At 29.5% G+C, this 19,276-nt stretch overlaps 1 protein-coding gene across 2 annotated transcripts; it reads right to left on the minus strand.

The window, feature by feature from the left end:
• Positions 1-5,806: 5,806 nt before the first annotated feature.
• Positions 5,807-10,762, minus strand: LOC110673315 (superoxide dismutase [Cu-Zn], chloroplastic). 2 transcript variants are annotated; one of them, XM_021836413.2, is made up of 8 exons: positions 10,286-10,762; positions 9,648-9,709; positions 9,510-9,549; positions 9,253-9,348; positions 9,136-9,167; positions 8,349-8,424; positions 7,854-7,907; positions 5,807-7,359 (listed from the first exon to the last, which is right to left on the minus strand). In XM_021836413.2, the coding sequence occupies exons 1-8, from the start codon at positions 10,578-10,580 to the stop codon at positions 7,193-7,195; spliced, it is 822 nt and encodes a 273-aa protein (XP_021692105.1). In that variant the 5' UTR covers positions 10,581-10,762; the 3' UTR covers positions 5,807-7,192. The 2 variants fall into 2 exon arrangements, with proteins under 2 accessions (XP_021692105.1, XP_021692107.1); XM_021836415.2 differs by having other exon boundaries at positions 5,807-6,041; positions 10,286-10,757.
• Between the last annotated feature and the right edge of the window lie 8,514 nt (positions 10,763-19,276).

Raw genomic sequence — 19,276 nt, forward strand, 5'->3', positions numbered from 1 at the left:
CCATTAAAAGCAAAGGCTAGAGTTGCACGTTAAAAGCATGGATGGTAGCCCTCATTCTCTCCATGTATTGCTAAAGTAAAGTACCAAAAATCCTCACCACACCCCCACCCCAACCCCAACTATTTTTAAGTTGTATTTTGTGAGATTCGGCTAGCTTTTAAGCAAACCCATTTCTCCATTTTTTTTTTTAATTTTCTTTTATATATATATGTATGATTCTTTCTTTCTCATGTAAAGCTTGTGGGAATAGGGTATGGGGTAAGGAGCACCAAGTGCTTAATTAGGCCAGCAAGAAAAGAAAAAACTTTGCTTTCTGTTAAGAAGGGTATGTTAACCATACAAAGGAATGTATAGTGTATATATAATTGGGTGTAAAATACTTGGAATGTATAGCACAAAATACCCGGTTTACATAACGCAATCCTCAATTCGTTTTAGATTAAAATTGACAATTCTGATTCAGGAAAACTAGCATGACTTTAAAAATAACTCGATTGATCAAATCTAACAATTATGTAGCAAAGTAATTTTTGTAAATTTATATATTATACGTATATCAAAGTTTAATATCAAGTTAATTCCAAAATTAGCATCAAACATCAATTGTATCGCTAATTAATTACTTAAATTCAATCAATTATCATATCATTTGACTCTATTGTAGTAAAATTAAAAAAATTAATAATAACAAACTAGGTTATTTCAATATGATCTCAATCGATCAACTTAATAATAAAGATAAAATGATTAAATTATATAAACCTAATTATCCAATTAATCTTCTTTCCTTGAGCAAGCATTCTACACCATTCTCAAATGTATTTAGACCAGAGGTCTAAAACCATTGTTCCTAATAAATGTGGTCCTCAAACTTCTTTTATTAGACTAAAAATACAAGTATTTTGATTTAATTAAAAATATTCCATAATCAAGTGGTTCATGTACCGTTGACCTCTTTAGATCATTTCATGTATGATAAAAAAAGATTAATTTGATGCATTTCTGCCTACTAACCAAGGTTGGCTGTGTCTCTTTCCAATAGTAAATTGCAAATTGAAGGTTAGATGCATTGGACTCAAATTAATACTAATGTTTATCTACTCATCGTCATGCGTGAAAATGAAATCCTTGAATTTTATGGATTTTTCTTACCTAAATTCAGTTTATTATGAATTTAAGATATAAGATATATCGTAAAGTCTATCTATTAAATATATAAGTTCCATATAATTATGTCTTGAGTTTATAATAAATCAGGTTTAGGAAAAAAAATTTCCCTTGTTTTTATGCGACCATTTAATTGGCTAATTAAATGTTTGTTTTATATTACAATAAGTTCCTTATTTAGATCCTAACAATGCTTTTTTGTTATTTTAAATTTATTTATTTTGAGTAATTTGAAGTTAAAAAAAAAATTATTCGTTTGATGAATGGTTAGAGTGAGTTTTCATCTTTTAAATTTCCATTATTTGATAAAAATAACTTTTAATTAATTTTTAAAAATTCAAATTTATAGTCGTGAACGTAATTTGGTTGCGAGTCAAAATCGAAATTGAATTGATAATTTCAATTCTAAAGGTTGAAATTTAATATCAAATTCAAGAATTCTCTTTAATTAACTAGTGGGCTCAAGTGATCGATTATTATTAGGAAGAAAAAAAAAAGATTAAGAGAATCTAATGAAGATTACAATTGGTCACGTTGGCCTATAAAATTTTTTTCATATAGTAATTAAAGTGCTTCTCATATTCCTACTATAGGAATAATTGATGGGTAGATAGATAAAGTGGATCGGCTTATCGGCCTAATTAAGTTATTTTTAAACCCATTTTGGATTCGTCTCTCTTGCTTATGATACAAAAAAGAAAAAGTCATTACTTAAATCATACTATAGGCATCATATCTCATTATCTATATACAAGGTCTTTAATTAATTACTTCTAATTATCTTTAGTATAGAATTAATATTTGATTAAATATATTTTAATACTTGTTAGCAATTAACTATCGTTTGTTGAATGTCTCAACTAATGTTAGTAATTTGAAAGTTTAATTTTATTTAATTTAAGTGAGCGATTATTGATTAATCTCAACTAGTGGTTTGGATGACAAGGTCCACCAAGTGAATACTACAAAATTAGGTAGATTGATATGTATATTTGATGCCCATAACTTAATATTTTTATTGAAAATCATAATATATGACACAAAAATGGGGTAACACTAAGGTGCAAAGATTCAAATGCATGATTAATTGAGATATTTTTAAATTAACTTTCATACATTAAATAATTAATAGTGTAATAGTTGCTGGTATTTGATAGGATATTAATAAAAAAAAATACTTAAATGAATTAATTTTGTTGAGTGATTATTGAAATTTTTCTAAAAAACCTAATAATTTTATACTTTTATAATTTGCTTGATTGATTAGGGTTTACCAAATGTATTTTCTTGCCCAAACTTGATTTATCATAAATCCAAAATATAAAATATAAGATATGACTCACTTGATTGAATACATAATAAATCAGATCTAGTCAAGAATTTATCTTATCAAATAATGTCTAATATGTCCATGGATATTACTAATTTTTGCCTAATTCCTAAATGCAAGGCCAAAATTTATCCTAGAGATGAATTTCAATATTTGACTAAAAACAGGTTGTCTATTTTTATTTACTTTGCTAACTAGTGTTACTTGGAAGCCATTTTAATTTCAATTCAATAAATTAAATAGGAAAAGGAAAGAGATTGAAAGAAAAAATAATTTCCCATGCCTCTATTAATTTGCTAGTTGTGGTGCATTTGTTTGTAGCTAGATTAGGTACTAATTGCAATTAAATGCATTTCCTTATTTTCATCTTTCATCATTGATGATGCTTTGTTTTGGTAAGAGCTTAATAGGTATAATATGGATAGAAAGAATTCTTGTGAAGTTGAACTCTCAACTTTATAATTTTACATAAGTTTTAATGATAAATAACCCAAGTTTATTTTAGTTCTTTTATAATTTTGCCTCAATTTTATAAATTAATTATAATTCTATGTAATGATAAAATTAAAATTGGAATATTTTAGACAAAAAAAAAATTATGTAATACTGCCTTTTGGTAACTTATTATATATGTAACTCGGATAAGAGTTTAAACCACCAAACTTCAATAACAGGTTACACTATCAGATTCCATTAGTAAAAGGTCATTATCGATACTTGAAAATTCAAAATATCTAATTAAAAGGAGTCAATTATCTATGTTGTATTTTAAAACGCCAAAAATTTTATTAAATACTGCAAAAGCAAAAATAAAATAAAGCCCCACTAAGGGGAGATAGGAATCCAATAATAAAGGAGCAAGTTTCAATATTAGAGAGAAAACATAAGATACAAATGTGAGAAAACAAATCTAGATATGTTCTGAACAAACACAATTCCAAATGAAACACCCTAAATGACTCCTAATCCAAAACAATCTAAATTATTCAAATCCAAATCCAACAATCTAACCCATTTAACTATTTCCAACTATTCTAAATTGTAATATAACTTAGTCAAAATTTATGGGTGTCCTTTGCGTCTGAGGCGCACCAAACCCATCAAATAAATCCAAAAGGTACTTGTGCTAAAAAAAAATGGCTGCTAGTTCTTGCTTTCAATAGCCAGTTAACCACCCCTCAAAGTCAGTCCATAAAGTTGATTTAATCCTCACGCCATAGCCAATAGGTGCATTGAAGAAAAGGAAAGAGAAGGCGCATTGTGGGGTCTCTTCTTCTCTTTGTTCACTTGATTACTCATCACTTTTGCCACTACACTACACTGAACTACTAGTGAACTTAATACTCACTCCACTCTTCACACACGTCACTACTTTGAGATATAAATAAATTCTTGGCTACAAAAGCTTCGTTAGTTGCAACTAAGCTCATCACCTCATCTTTGGAGATTTAACTATCAAACAAACCACTCCTTTTCTTTTCTATATTTTCTTGGTTCTCACTCCACCAAGTTTTCTTTCATATGTATTTTAACTTCCTTTTCTTTTTCTTGGTTGTCAGTGTGCTAACTGTCTTTGAAAGCGATTTTGGATATTATCTTCCTCTTCTTAATGCAGAAAATGGAAATGCTATATGCTAAATTAATGAAAGGACTCTATCAATAAGCTTTACTCAGCGGTAGGCTTGGTCTGGGCCAGTTCCGGTTCGAATTAATAGTTCCGTGACTTTTTAGCCATTTGACTCAGCTCGAATTTTCCCAATTTAAAATGGTTTCAGTTCCAACTGTGACATTATCTATAATAAATTTTCACACATTTACGTAGTTTTTAATGTAAAAAGATTGAAAAGAGCCTAATGTAAACTCAATATAACTTTTGTTTTAGAAAAAAAAGTTTTGAATCTGATCGGTTTTGATTCAAAATCGATGGTTTGAATCGGCCGATTCTAATTAAGCGGGGGAAGAGAGAACAGTAACCAGTCCCCCTAATCTCAGTTATGGACCAGCTCAAGGTCTAGAACCACTGACCCGGGTTTGTTTCGATTTAGTTCATGATTTGAACCAGTTCATACACAAGTTTATTCTATTTGAGTTTCTTCTAGAGGTGTGATGTCTCGAGTTTAAATTTCAACGTAATAATAATAATAATAATAATAATAATAATAATAATAATAATAATAATAATAATAATAATAATCCCTCAAATTTTTATTACTTATTATTTTTTAAAAACAGACTATCTCATACTCTTAATAGAAGGTATTACTCAGTTGCATCTAATATTTTTATAGAAATTCAAAAATTATATATATATATATATATATATATATATATATATATATATAAAGTTAAAATTGAGTGTTTATTTTATAATATTGATAATGGTCTTTATTCCATTTAAAAATTTCTTAAACTTAAAAAAAAAAAATTATAAACATTAACAGAACCGTCACTAATTCAGTCCCTCACCTATCTATACACATGGCGGTGTAGGTGGCTGGAGACGTACTTGCAATGGTGGTACCAGTGAAGTCTTTAGTAGCATTAGTGATGTGTTGGAGAACCACTTTCGAAGTTGTAACTAACGCACATACATATACAAGAAAATTGAAGACAAAGGTGGCCATCCAACTCTTCATCTTCCAATGACAGTGACTTCATGCCAACTCCAACATCATACTGTGTTAAGATTTACCCGCCACTCTTTCCTTCACTCTATACTTTGTTCTCTTCCCCCCGCTTTACCTAGAAGACACCCAACCATCCTAACTCATTGCCATACTTTGCCTACTTCAATTTGTTAAGGTCTTTCAATGTTTGTTGTACAAGTCAAATTCTCTTTTAATGAAATGGCTCTGAAATTTCACCATTATCCAACCAAAATTGGTCTGCAGCCCAGCTCAGGCCTTCCATGCTTGTGGATCCCAACCAACACACCAGATGATGTCTGGCAGACCAATACAAAACCCTTTTTTTTTTTTGGTATTTTAGAAATAGGAGTTGTTCCCTGACCTCCTGGCCCTGCACTGCACCATAACTGCGCTACTAGCCCATTGCCAAACCAACACACTCTGTTCCACGTGCGCACATAATCAACGAGTTCCACCATTGCATTCCTCTCTCAACTGATAGCAATATACACTATTTAGCTACATGTATAGCAGTAAGAATTTCCAGCATCTGACAAAGTTCACTTTCAGCTCTAATGGCAATAGAAACAAGAAAAGAATATCTTAAAAATTTTAGAAAATGAAAAAACACCACCGATCCAACTTTGATCAATTTGGAAGTTGCAATAACAAGTTACTCACATTCACAGGTGAAAATCAACTTTATTTAGCAGGGAAACCAATGAACATCATACACATCTGAAAACAGTACTTATTACTTGCTGTCTTGACAGTTTACACCATTGGCTAGGAAAATTAACATTGAACTCTATATATGGGTAACCAGTAAATGCAAGCAGCAAATAGCACAAAACAGACTGGTTCAGAACAAGCAGGGAACAATGGCTGCCATTATATTGGAGTCAAACCAACAACACCTGCATGCAAATGGTACCAAAGGGGCAAGAAAAGGAGAGTTCAATCATGTAGTTAATGAAGCTGTAACAGAGGGATTAACTGTATGGCCGCAAAGAAAAGCAAAATGCAATTAGCATTGAAAATTCAGACTATTGAAACCCAAATAATTCATAAACGTTGGAACTGAGACTACATAATACACTCATGGAAGCTCCACAGTGTGTACAAGACTACAGTCTACCATTGCTCATTATGCCCAGGAAGCATATTACAACATGTCTACATCTATGGTCAACAATCTTCTTCTTATTCTAACTAGTTTTACATGGACATGATTTATATGTGATAACATGTGCCCACAGATAAAGAGCGATGCATGAAATCAGGACATATTCCTCTCTGCATGCATATTAAGTGTTATGCAACATACCTTCTTAGATAGAAATGAATATTGCAAAACTATTTACCCAAAATTCCTTTTTCTTCCTGATCAAAAAAATTGTTTTTTGTCCATGTCAACAGCAAGAATAATTAGTTATTCTGGTGTGCATAGCCATTTTCAACATTTGAGTTCTCTTATTTGGTCCACTCTTCTTATTTCAGTGTTTGATAATTTGCCTTTTTATTGAATCTACAAATAACATGGGATGGACAATAACCATTGAGATAATTCTCAGTTGTTATAGAAGTAAAATTTATGAAAAATATTTTCAGTTTTAAACATTAGCCAAAATAACCTTATTGCAAGTTTTGAAAACCTACAAGGGAATTCAACAATCATGCTGACTTCATTAGACAGTCATATTTTATTGTTGACACAAGCACAAAATTGAACAAACACATTTAAAACTGGTGACATTGATAGGCAAAATTGAGTATTATGATATTGAATTAAAGCAAAATCATGATAATAATGACATTCACTTGGTTCAAGATGCTCCTTCAAAAGGATCTGAGGAACTACAACAATTGAAGCTACAATAAGCTGTTCATCATCCTACCAAAACAAACCTGAATAAATTTTACGATCTAATACATGAAGAAATCATCCCACTCTCAAAAATATCAGAATTCTAAATTCTCATATTCCGTGTTCCCAACTCCACCTTGAAATACCTTCCAAACCTTGTTGAAATTTTCACCAACTTGAACTAAATAGCAGTTAATGAATCTACTCCTTTTTCAAATTGTCGCACAAAAAACTTTTGGATTTACCAGTATAAAGAGATTTTGCTAATGAATAGGCTTTCAATGCTGCCCAATATCCTTTCCTTTTCCAAATATTTTTACGAATACGCTTTTTTGATATAGAAGTACGCTTTTTGGGAACTGCAGCGACTGCCATCCAAAAATAAAGAGGTTATGCAGTGTGCACTCTTGCAGTCTGCACATGCACAGCAGGCATGCATGCACCATGTGCACACACCATGCAACAACAACAACAACAACAACAACACGACAATAACTAAGTCTTAATCCTAAACTGGTTGTATTCAACTATATGGATCCTTTTTCGACATTCAACTCTACTGGACATCAAGTCTGTATCAATGGGCACAGCATGTGCACACACAATAACAGCAATAAAACTTACACCAGGGCACAAGCACCCACACAGCTGCACAGCTAAAAATACTAAAAACATAGTTTTTCTGCAACTTTGGAAATTGGTACACAATCTTTTAAGTTTTAATTAGCAGACTCTATATGCTTCTTGGTTATGTGATTTTATCAGAAACAAATCAATAAAAGAAATGGTCATCTACCAACTAAATAAGTGCAAATAGTTAGAAATTTGTAAGAAGAAAAGAACTATCTACTCTTTAACATACCACAAGCCAATCTTCCACCTGCATTTCCAGTAGTCAAACTAAGTTCATGCCCACCTACAGGTAACATATAGGAGGGAAAAAGACATTAAATACATGAAACTTGCACAGTTCACTAGAATAAAGAAAAGAATACCATTTTGAGATTATTTTCCTAAAGATAATGTGAGAAAAATTGTAAGTTTGTGAACATTTAAAACTTATTTTCACATCCATGCCGACATCCCTCCCTCCCCACAACACTACATAATTCCGGTTTAATTTTTAATTAACTGACATAAAGCTAAGTTTAAAAAACTGAATGTATTAGTTTCTAAACAGGTGCAAGTCAAAATTGCAAGCTAAGTTCAAAATACTGATGAAAATGTTTGTCGACATATGCAAAATTGCCACTGCCCAGGAACCTCCATGGTGCAATAGGGGCCTACCATCCATATACTGCAATAAGTGCTAAATATGTGTGTATATATATATATATATATATATATAAAAGTTTACCCTTTCCAAGGTCATCTTCAAGCTCATGCACAACAAATGCTCTTCCAATTACTGTGTTAGGACCATCCAATGGTATCTGTAAATTTTCCAACAAAACTCCACAACTGAGTAATTGGATATCACTAATGACATGAAGTCTGAACAAAGAACATAAACCCTGTGCCAATGTGCACAGGAACAAAAAAAAAATCCAATGCAGAAAGGTTTTGATTTTGTTGTGAGAGAGAGGGAGAAGAGGAGCAGGAGGAAAGGTAGGGAGCGAGGAGGGGGGGGGGGGGTGTGGTTTGGTGTTTGGGGTGCTTCCAGTCCACAACTGAGTAACTGGATATCAATAATGACATGAAGTCTGAACAAAGAACATAAACCCTGTGCCAATGTGCACAGGAAAAAAAAAAAAATCCAATGCAGAAAGGTTTTGATTTTGTTGTGAGAGAGAGGGAGAAGAGGAGCAGGAGGAAAGGTAGGGAGCGAGGAGGGGGGGGTGGGGTGTGGTTTGGTGTTTGGGGTGCTTCCAGTCCACAACTGAGTAACTGGATATCAATAATGACATGAAGTCTGAACAAAGAACATAAACCCTGTGCCAATGTGCACAGGAACAAAAAAAAAATCCAATGCAGAAAGGTTTTGATTTTGTTGTGAGAGAGAGGGAGAAGAGGAGCAGGAGGAAAGGTAGGGAGCGAGGAGGGGGGGGTGGAGGGGGGGGTGGGGGGGTGTGGTTTGGTGTTTGGGGTGCTTCCAGTCAACCAAGAAAAAAGGAAAACTCAAGCTTTCAATTCACACCGATTACCTGTTTATCCGCAATTGTTGCTTCTGCCACACCTGTATGACCAAAATTTATACAATGATATATTAATTGGTCCAAGTAAGCATACAAAAACCAAATGAAAAATCAGTAAGGTATTACCATCAGCATTAGCAACTATGTTTCCCAGGTCACCCGCATGACGGACTTCATCCTCAGGAGCCCCATGTGTCATGTTAGTAGGATTGAAATGCGCTCCTATTATTTAAATCAAAACAAAAACTCAAATTATGAGAAGGCCACTATTAGAATCATCCATCATTAACTGAAAGATTACAATAACAAAAATTCAAACTGCTTCAACATCTACAATTACGAAATTCATACTGCTTCAAAGTCTCAGTTCTTTCAAGTCTCACCTGTAGAAATGCATCCATTTGTTGTGTCACCATACTCATGCTGCATCAGATAATGGTTAAAACAAGAAATTAAAATATGGCAAAGAAAACTAAATTTCAAATACATAGACAATGAAAGCTAAAGCACAAAATGCTCACTAGGTGGAACCCATGGGGCCCTGGAGTAAGTCCTGTGACACGAACATTCACTGTTGTGGGACCTGTCGAACGCAAACTGCACATCATCAATATATCACCCATAGTGGCTCAATTTACTTGCCAACAAATTTCGTTACAGGAACATTTTTCTGTCTCAATTCTCCAGTATTATAGCTCAAGATATTAACAATTATTGAGCTTCTAACAAATTTGCAAGGAAAACCTTTGCAGAAATTATATATATTTGCATAAAAAGATCCTACTTATTAAACCAAACATCAAAACAAGAAAAACAGACTCCAAAGACAACTTCATTTCTTCCTCGGTTATTAAACTAGACCATTAGCCAAGCAAAATGCTTCAGATATGATTCCAAATCGCCAAAAAAACAATATATTAAAAGCAACTCAAAATAGTGAAATGGCATTCTTCGCGAGTCAACAGATTCTGAACTAACTTCTAATTTTCCACTTCCAAAAACAAAACCCATCCACCAAAACAGTGAGCGAGTATACCCATTTACCTTTTTTTTCTCTCATGTTCTCATCAGACAACCAGAGAACGCAAACAAAAATCAACGTCAAAGACAGTAACAAAAAGAAGAGAGAGATAAGAGACAGAAAACAGATAGAACAGACCATCGCCTTCTTGGGTCAAAGTAACAACGCCTTCAACGTTGGAGGTGCCCTTAAGGACAGCGACGGCCTTTTTGGTGGCAGCGACGACGGCAAGGGGTTTCCTGGGGGAGGCGGCGGCGAGAGATAGAGCTAGCGATTGGCGAGGGAACTTGAGGGAGACACCATGGAATGAAGTATGGAGCGCTGGGTGATGACTAATATTAGGGTTTGGGAGAGGGGAAAGGAGAGGGTAAGAAGAAGGTGAAGCCGCAAGGATTGCGTGAGCTGCCATGGCTGCTACAGCAGACGCTTGCATTTTTGTTTGAGAGAAAAATAAATGATAATGTAAGTGAAAGCTTCTGGTGGTGATGGCGGCTACCAAAGAATGATTTGAGCTAAAAGATTATGTAGGATTTGTACTCTTCACAAGAAAATGTGGGTCTGTTGTGAGGATTTATCTGGAGATGCGTTTTTTTGTTTGGTTTTGGTCCGCGGATGTGAATTTCTCTCTCTTTTTTTTTAATTTATAACTAATTTGGAAATAATTGTAAAAAAATATTTTAAATTTTATATAATATAAAGTGTAATTTTTAAATTTATAAAATTCCATATTTGAGTGCAGCCTATTTGTAATCGAAATTAAACTAAAATTTTAATATTATTTAAATTAAATTTTTTATTATTTTAATTTCAATTTTATATATTTTTTAATTTTTCAATTTCAATTTAATAAAATATCTATTCAATTTTTTATTTTTAAAATAATATTACGTAGTTATTTTTTCAAAAATTCATACATAAATTAGTATTTAAGTTTTAAATTATTTTATTAATATATAATATATCTTTTAATTATTTTTAAATTATATAATATTTAATTCTAAAGCATATATATATTTTATGATTAAATATATTAAATAATATAATAATATAAATATATTATATTTTAATAATTTATTAATTATATAATATTTAATTATAAAATATAAATAAAATTAAGAATTAACATACATATATAAAATAGTATATTTATAATTAAAAATTTTAAATAATTTAATATATTTATAATTAAAATATTTAAAAAATTTTAGATAAATGAAATATAATATTAAATTATATGCAATACATTTATAACTAAAAATTTTAAATAAATTAATATATTTATAATTAAAATATTTAAAAAAAAAAATTGGTAAATAAAATATAATATTAAGTTGTATGCTATATATATATATAAAAGTTCAATTATCAATTTGTTACGATTTCGATTTAGTTTCAGTATGATTTCGATTCGATTCTTAGTAAAAAAAAATATAATTGAACTAAATTATGAAAATAACTTCAGCTCAATATAATTCTTATTAATTCAGTACAGTTATTTAGTTCAATCCGTTTAAGACTCAAAAACTGTACACAACACTAATAAAATGATTCATGTTAGGTATAGAAACAAATGATTAAGGGTATTATTTTGATAAAGTTTAATAAAAAAAAATAAAGTATTTAATTTATTTGGTAACTTTACAAATTTGAGATTCAATTACCTAAAAAATGCTAAATATTAACTTTTTTATTATAACCTAAATTTTAATTATAGACCTCTATAAATTGTTACGAAGCTTTTTACACACATTTAGTATTTAAAATAAAATAATTATGTTCGAGTGTTAATTAACGAGTCTAACTTTATAATTCATTTTTTTCATATTTAAAAAAAAATATATTTAAGTGCTCTCCCAATGCTTTTTATACTTTTTTGTATATTAGATTTTTTTTCTTTTGGATTGATGTTTATTTTTTTTGGGAAAATATTTAATTTAGCTCTTATATTTATTAGGAAATTTTAATTTATTTTATTTTTAATTTTTTATTTAAATTAACCCAAAAATTTTAATTTAAACTTAATTTAGTTTAAAAATTAAAATTTATGGACTAAATATCTTAAACTCTTGATTTAAATCAAAAGTTCAATTTTCTTAATTTTGAGATTAAATTTTTTGATTTATTAATTTAAGTCCAAAATTATAAAGCTTAATTTTTTTATTTTTAAAATAAACTAAGCTTAAATTAAAATTTCTAAATTAAATTAAATAAAAAATTAAAATTAAACTAAATTAAACTTTCCTAATAAGTGCAGGAATGTAATTAAATTTTAAATTTTTTATTTTCCTAATGGCAAGTCCTTTCTCTTTTACTTATTTAATAAAAATTTAATATTTTTACTTGGTTTATTTTACTTTCCTTCATTTTTGTACATGTTTTTTCATTTGTTATCACTCTCTTGATAAAAGTTTTGTGTTTAATATATAAAATGTTTTTTTATTATCATTATTATTATAAAATCTTTAATTATTGACATATGAATCCATTGTGGCGTTTATTTTGCAATTCAATATTGCAATAAATTCAAAAAGATTATATGATTACTTGTAGTTGAATAACTAAGCTCTACACAACACATATTTACTTAAAATTGAATTTGCTCTTTGAAGGGAATAATAGTTATAGATGTTAGTGTTTTGGATTATAAATCAAATATCGGGCAAATATAAAAATGAAATTATAAATATAAGTAGTCAGATTGTAATATTAATTTGATTAGTCATTTTAATGCGTAAAGTGATTTAATCGATTATATAATTCAAAATAAAATGAATTAAATTATAATTTATTCAACGTTTTCTCTCTTTGAATTTAACAATTAGCTAAACACTCATTTCAGCCTATTAATTACATATAAGTATAATGTATGGATTAATTAATTGGATATTAAAAAAATATATGAATTATATAGTTATGAAAATGAAAATATATATAGCTTGATTTGATTTAGTGGCTAAATGCATATCATTTACTAACATGTATTCGAGTCCTCAAAATGAAAATATAAACGCTAGTGTATCTTGTTTTAGGAAAAAGTCGCATCCCATTCTTACAAAAAAATGCAATTCTTACATAAATTAAAGAGTTTTAGGGATTTTGATCATTGGGAATTTTTTTTTTTTTGTAATGTTTGGGTTTAATTTCATCTCCTCCCTCAGTTTTAAGGTTTGTTTCATCACTATTCCTTAATTTTAATTTATATAAAAAAATATTCACATTTTAATTTAGTACTATCCAAAGTCTTTTTAGCTAAATTATATTGGGCATTTTAGACATATTTAAGTGGATTAGACGTGATAAAAAATAATCCAGAAATTGGGTTGTGCAAGGATAAAGAAAAATTAAATAAAATGAATGAGTCATCAATAATTTTAATGTTATAAATAGTTAGTAATAGGAAAAATAGTCCAACATTTAAAGAGTATAAGAAGAAAAATATGTTTATAAACGTTTACTAATTAAATTAAATAAATTTTATTGGTCGGAAAATTTTGGAGAGAACCCTAAAAATTTCAATTAAATTAGCCTTTGTTGACTATTAAATTAAAAGAATATTTACTTGTCAAAATATCAATTACTTAGGCACTACTCAAAAATTAATTAAAATTTGAACCTCATTTTATTTTAACAAATTAAGTTGTACATATTCATTAAAAGCATAAAAACAAACTATTATTTTAGAATTATATTTTGACTTTATTATCTTAAAAAGATATGCTTATAATGGGGCATAATTCACTAAAGTAGAGTGATTATACAATCAAAGTTTTTGATGTATTTTTCTTTTTTACAGTTTCATCCACAAATTAGAGACTATTTTCTTCATGTGGAGAGAGAAATATCTTTTATTATATTTAATCTATCAATGCATATCTATATCAATTTATGGCTAAAATGCCTCATAAAAATTGATCAGAGAGACTTTAAGTAGTATTAAACTGAAATTTAAATATTTTTATAATACAAATTGAAGTTAAGAGATAATAATAAAATTATTTCCAAATTAAAAGATGATTGATAAAGTTAAGCTTAGGGTGCATTTAGTATGAGATTAAAAAATTGAGAGTTAAGTGTTAACCTTGTAAAATTTAGTGGAGTAATTATTAAGGAGTAAAAGATATTTAATGGTGTAACAATTAATGATGTTTGGTACAAGATTAAAAAATTGAGCTCACATGAAAATATATAAACATCTATTTTTTATATTTTAATAACAAATATCAAAATTATTTTTTATTTTTATTTTTTATAATATTATTTTTTATTTATAAATAATTTAATTTAAAATTTTTATTATATATATATATATATATATATATATATATATATATATATATATATATATATATATATATATATATATATATATATATATATATATATATATATATATATATCAAGGGATGCTCGTATGTTTTGATTGGTATAGTATGAAAAGAAAAAATTCTATTAATTTGTAGATTATATATACGGATTTCATTATGTCATAGCAAGTAAATGAAATTTGACTATATATATATATAAATTTTTTCAACTCATAATGGAACAAATAAGATAGAAATCTATATTTTTTACACCCAAAAAATTTATAGTCTTGTTTATGTGATTGAAAAAAATAGTACTTTGTTATTGTTGTAAGAGAGTAAAAGTTTTTGAGATGAATGGATCAAAAAATAAAATAAGTTGAGAAAAAATAAAAATTGAATATATAAATAATGTATTTAGTTTCTGTTAACCTACCAACCCCAAGGTTAACATTTAATCTATAAAAAAAGGTTAAATATTAATAAGGTTAAAAATTAATCTACTCACTTTAAAGCATCAAAATAGCATTAAAAATTATAAAACTAATTATTAATCCTTATTGACTTTATTAAAACGCACTCTTAATGTTTGAGTTAAAGGGCATATTAGTCTCTTTGTAAAACTTTATCGAGAAAATGGATAGGCGGATTATTGCGTTAATAAAGGAAAAAGTTCAAGGATGTTTTAATTGGTCTCTAAAATTGTAAGGAACCAACTTATTTTTTATTATTTTTTTGTCCAAGAACGAAAATTTATCGTCATCCATTTAACAAATACAATAATTAATAATTTAAATTAATATAATATAAGTTTAATTAATTTCTTCTCTTTTATAATATTTTATTCAATCATAATTGTGAAAAATATACAAAAATTACTGATGAAGTTAGAAAAATTTTGTAATCAATATATAAAAATAAATAATAAAATATTTTAAAATATATTAAAAATTATATAATTATTACAATTAATATATATATATATATATATATAGTAGTAATTTAAGCACGTACGTGTATTAAATTTACAATATATAATTATTTTAATTATATGTAATAATTAAATATAAAAATTAATTATTTAAATAAAATACTAAAATTTTGTAACAATCAATATTAAATTTAATTAGTGTACTATAATAATTAAATATTGAAATTTTTTATACCTATTGTTTTATTATTTTTGTCAAATTCTTTCATAAGATAAAATTTATTGAAATAATTTCATTATCTTTGATAATTATATTTTGTGGGAGTAATAATTCAAAATTTTCATACATATTAATATATATTAATATTTTTAGTATCAAACAATTTAATTATATGTCCTATTAATGATGTCTTAAAAATTTATTATATCAATAAATATTACACCTAATTTTTGGTTCTCTAAAATATAAAAAAAGGTGATAATCAAATATAATTAAGTAAAAAATAAAAATTAATTATACTGCTCTTTTATTTTATCATTAGAAATAATTTTTTTATATTATTATTGGTATAATATTTTGTACAATTTTTTTTCAAAATATCATGATTTTAATCCTCATTTATTTTTATGCTCTCAGTTCTTCAATTACAATTCAATTTGCTTAGATTCCAGTTCTGATTTCGACTCTGAAATAATTATGCAATTATTATTATAAATTTTATGTCACGACCCAACCTATGGGCCGGACTGGCACTAGGACCTGGGCCAGCTTAAAGCCCCCGAGGCCCGTAGTAAGCCTAACTGTTCATTAACCCAACTCTAAGGCCCATTTGGGCCCAATATCAAGAAAACAAACGGACAGAGTCCGGCCATAAAATGGACTTTCCAACGGGGAGTTTTCGACTCACCTGACCTGTAAACACAATAAACAATCCATTGGGGAGCTCAGCTCACCCTCCACATACTCATCAACATAATAATAAATGGAAGCTCAGCTCCCTCATCCAATCCATCAAAACAGACTTAAAATATTAAGTTTACAGGTCCAACATGAATATAATATTACAGACCAAATTCAAATAATTACTGCTAACACATGCGGAAATTCTAGGAGTAGTTAAAATTACACAAATATTGATAAACAACCTGCGAAGGAGAAAAACAGGTTAACCAAAATAAAATCCTCCTGTAACCTGAAAAAATATTGAACAGGAGTGAGCGTTCGACTCAGAGAGTAAAATATCAATTTTAACCATAATCTCTATAACTATCTAAATCTAATGCACCATGTAGAGTGAAATGCAACATCCACATCATTTTCACATCATAACATCAAAAAGGTAAATTGGAGCACTCACACACCCTGTAGTATCAATCATAACATATGGGAGCTGATCCCCTATACAGCTCTCTTAAATCTAACACAGTGCCAAGAATTACTCAAGCTCGGACTTCCACTTAATAACCAAATCGAGGTCCCAGAATTACTCAAGCGTGACTACCCCTCGAAGGCAGGTCCCGAATTACTCAAGCCGTGACTACCGTCCTATCCATAGTCCACACCACATCACGCACGCCAACGCACGCTGCTGCTCCAAATTACCACAACAACATCCATGGCATATTAACAGTTATGAATGCAACATAAATCGTGCCTAGAGTTTAACTAAATAAATATATGCATATAAGTGATGCATGGGCATGCTGAACATATAATAATATCGAAATTACAATTAAAATTAATATTTTACTCACAGACTTGACGACAAATTACTGTGGCGGCTGGGCGGAGGAAGAAGGCTGTCCCGGCTCACCTGACAATTACATTACATCTATTTAATAAATTTGACTCAATACAAACAAAGAAAAAGATTAAGTACGTCCTAAGTCGTGCCGAAAATCCGGCAGAGTCTCCCCTATACCTAGGACCTACCCAACCTGCAAAAGGGTTCAAAACACACTTCTATACTCACAATCCATATATCAACAGTTCAATCATATCACACAGCCCCTCCTGGGCCCATCAAATCAATCATCCATCACAATACGCAAAATTTCAATTTAGTCCTTATTATTGATCATTTTTGCAAAAACTGCCCAAACAAGCTCTAAAAATTATAAAACTTTGCCCCGCGGTCCTTAGCAATATTACTAAGCTATTGCAAAAAGAATCGTAATTTTCTAAGCTACCACGAATATTTTATGGATTTTTAATCCTATTTAAGCACTAGAAAATTACGTAAAAACAAGGTTCGGGTTTACCTTTGCCGATTTCGACTTCGGGAACGCACTCGGGACGTCTGACAATGGGGGGCTAGCCAAAACCTCGGCCTAATTCGGAGACTTTTCGATGAACGGTGCATCGGCGGAATTTTGTAGCAGGTCAAGCTGTCAATTTCCGCGAATCGAGGATACCTACACGAAGCCCATAACACGGGGGTTAGTACATAAATTTTTCAGAATTTTCTAAGCTCATTAAATGCTCGAAAATACACTGCGAAGTTCCGTGGGACCCACCGAAAAACGGTGTCGGAAAATTTTGAAATTTATGTCATTGCGAAGCTCTCGACGAATGGAGCGTGCTGGTGGCCTCGGTTTTCTCGTGGGATTCACGGTTTTTGAGAAATCTAGCCCAAAAGTCGAAATGGGCTAAAATCTTCCCGAGCAAAAATCGGACAATCCGCTCGATGGATTTCGGCGTTCTTGGTGTCTATGGAAAGCTCTCGCCGAGTAGATGATTTTGGACACAAGACCCGGTCCAATTGGTGGCCGGATCAGCCGGATTTGGCCGAGGAAGTCGAAGCGGCCTTGAGAGAGATCGCGCGTTCCGGCCGTTCAGGCGAGTGCCGGTGGGGCAGTGAGGCGCCAGCCGTGAGGAGGGGCAGAGGAGGCGGTAGCGCGGGAGGAGAGAGAAAGCGAGAGAAAAGGGAGAGGACGCAGCTGGGAAAGAAAAGGAAGAAGGAAAAGTAGTGCGATTCGGCCGGTCCGATCCGGTCGATTCGGTCGGCGGTTCGATTCAGGATACAAAATTTTGAATTTTTACTCTGCCTCGGGACCGAAAACGAGGTCCAAAAATTCCGAAAAAATTCCATAAAACTCAGAAAAATACGTAAACTCCAAATATATTTTTAGTTTTGCCACGTGGTCTTTAAATTAATTTTTAAAAATTATCAAAGTTTATATTTTCGGAAAATCGAACCCGATTTTTAAAATCCGAAAAATCTCAAAAAAATTCCTAAAATTTAAATAAAATTAAAATACCAAAAATACTCATAAATAATAAAATTTTGGGGTGTTACATTTTATAACTAAATTATGATTAAGTTTTAAAGTTGGTTTTTTATATATAATATATTATATAATATACTTTTAATTATATTATAAATTACGATTATCTAGGATCCTACATTGAATGTAAATAATGTATATGCATGGATTAAATAATGTTGAGAACTAAAATTATTATGATTTTAATAGCCATCTAGTTTTATCATTAATCTATGTGCGTGTATTTTAATAGCCATCTAGTTTTATCACTAATCTATGTGCGTGTATTTCTTTTACCTTTGACAAAAAAAAAACTATTATGAAATATATATAATTAAAGATTAAATATTTTATATATAATTAAATTTTATAATATAATTTAACATATTTATAATTAAAACTATGAAGAAAAGTTAGAAGAATGAAATTTAATATTATTTTTATATAGTCCATATATATATATATAAATTAAATTTAACTGTGAATCAATATAATTATATGAAAGGTATATAATATTTTGAAAAATTATAAAAAATATATAAATTTGATTTTTATTTTAGTCAATAAAATTGTTAAATAATTTTTAATTTAGACTAATTTATATATAAATAATGATTAAAAATTAGG

The sequence above is a fragment of the Hevea brasiliensis genome, chromosome 1, assembly GCF_030052815.1.
Source record: "Hevea brasiliensis isolate MT/VB/25A 57/8 chromosome 1, ASM3005281v1, whole genome shotgun sequence".
Taxonomy (NCBI): Eukaryota; Viridiplantae; Streptophyta; class Magnoliopsida; order Malpighiales; family Euphorbiaceae; genus Hevea; species Hevea brasiliensis.

Excerpts from the sequence above, each read along its gene's own strand:
- LOC110673315 (XM_021836413.2), bottom strand. The coding sequence starts at position 10,580 with ATGCAAGCGTCTGCTGTAGCAGCCATGGCAGCTCACGCAATCCTTGCG. Across the intron at positions 9,710-10,285 it reads TTTGACCCAAGAAGGCGATG|GTCCCACAACAGTGAATGTT; the intron begins GTCTGTTCTATC and ends TGCGTTCGACAG. Across the intron at positions 9,550-9,647 it reads GGCCCCATGGGTTCCACCTA|CATGAGTATGGTGACACAAC; the intron begins GTGAGCATTTTG and ends TATCTGATGCAG.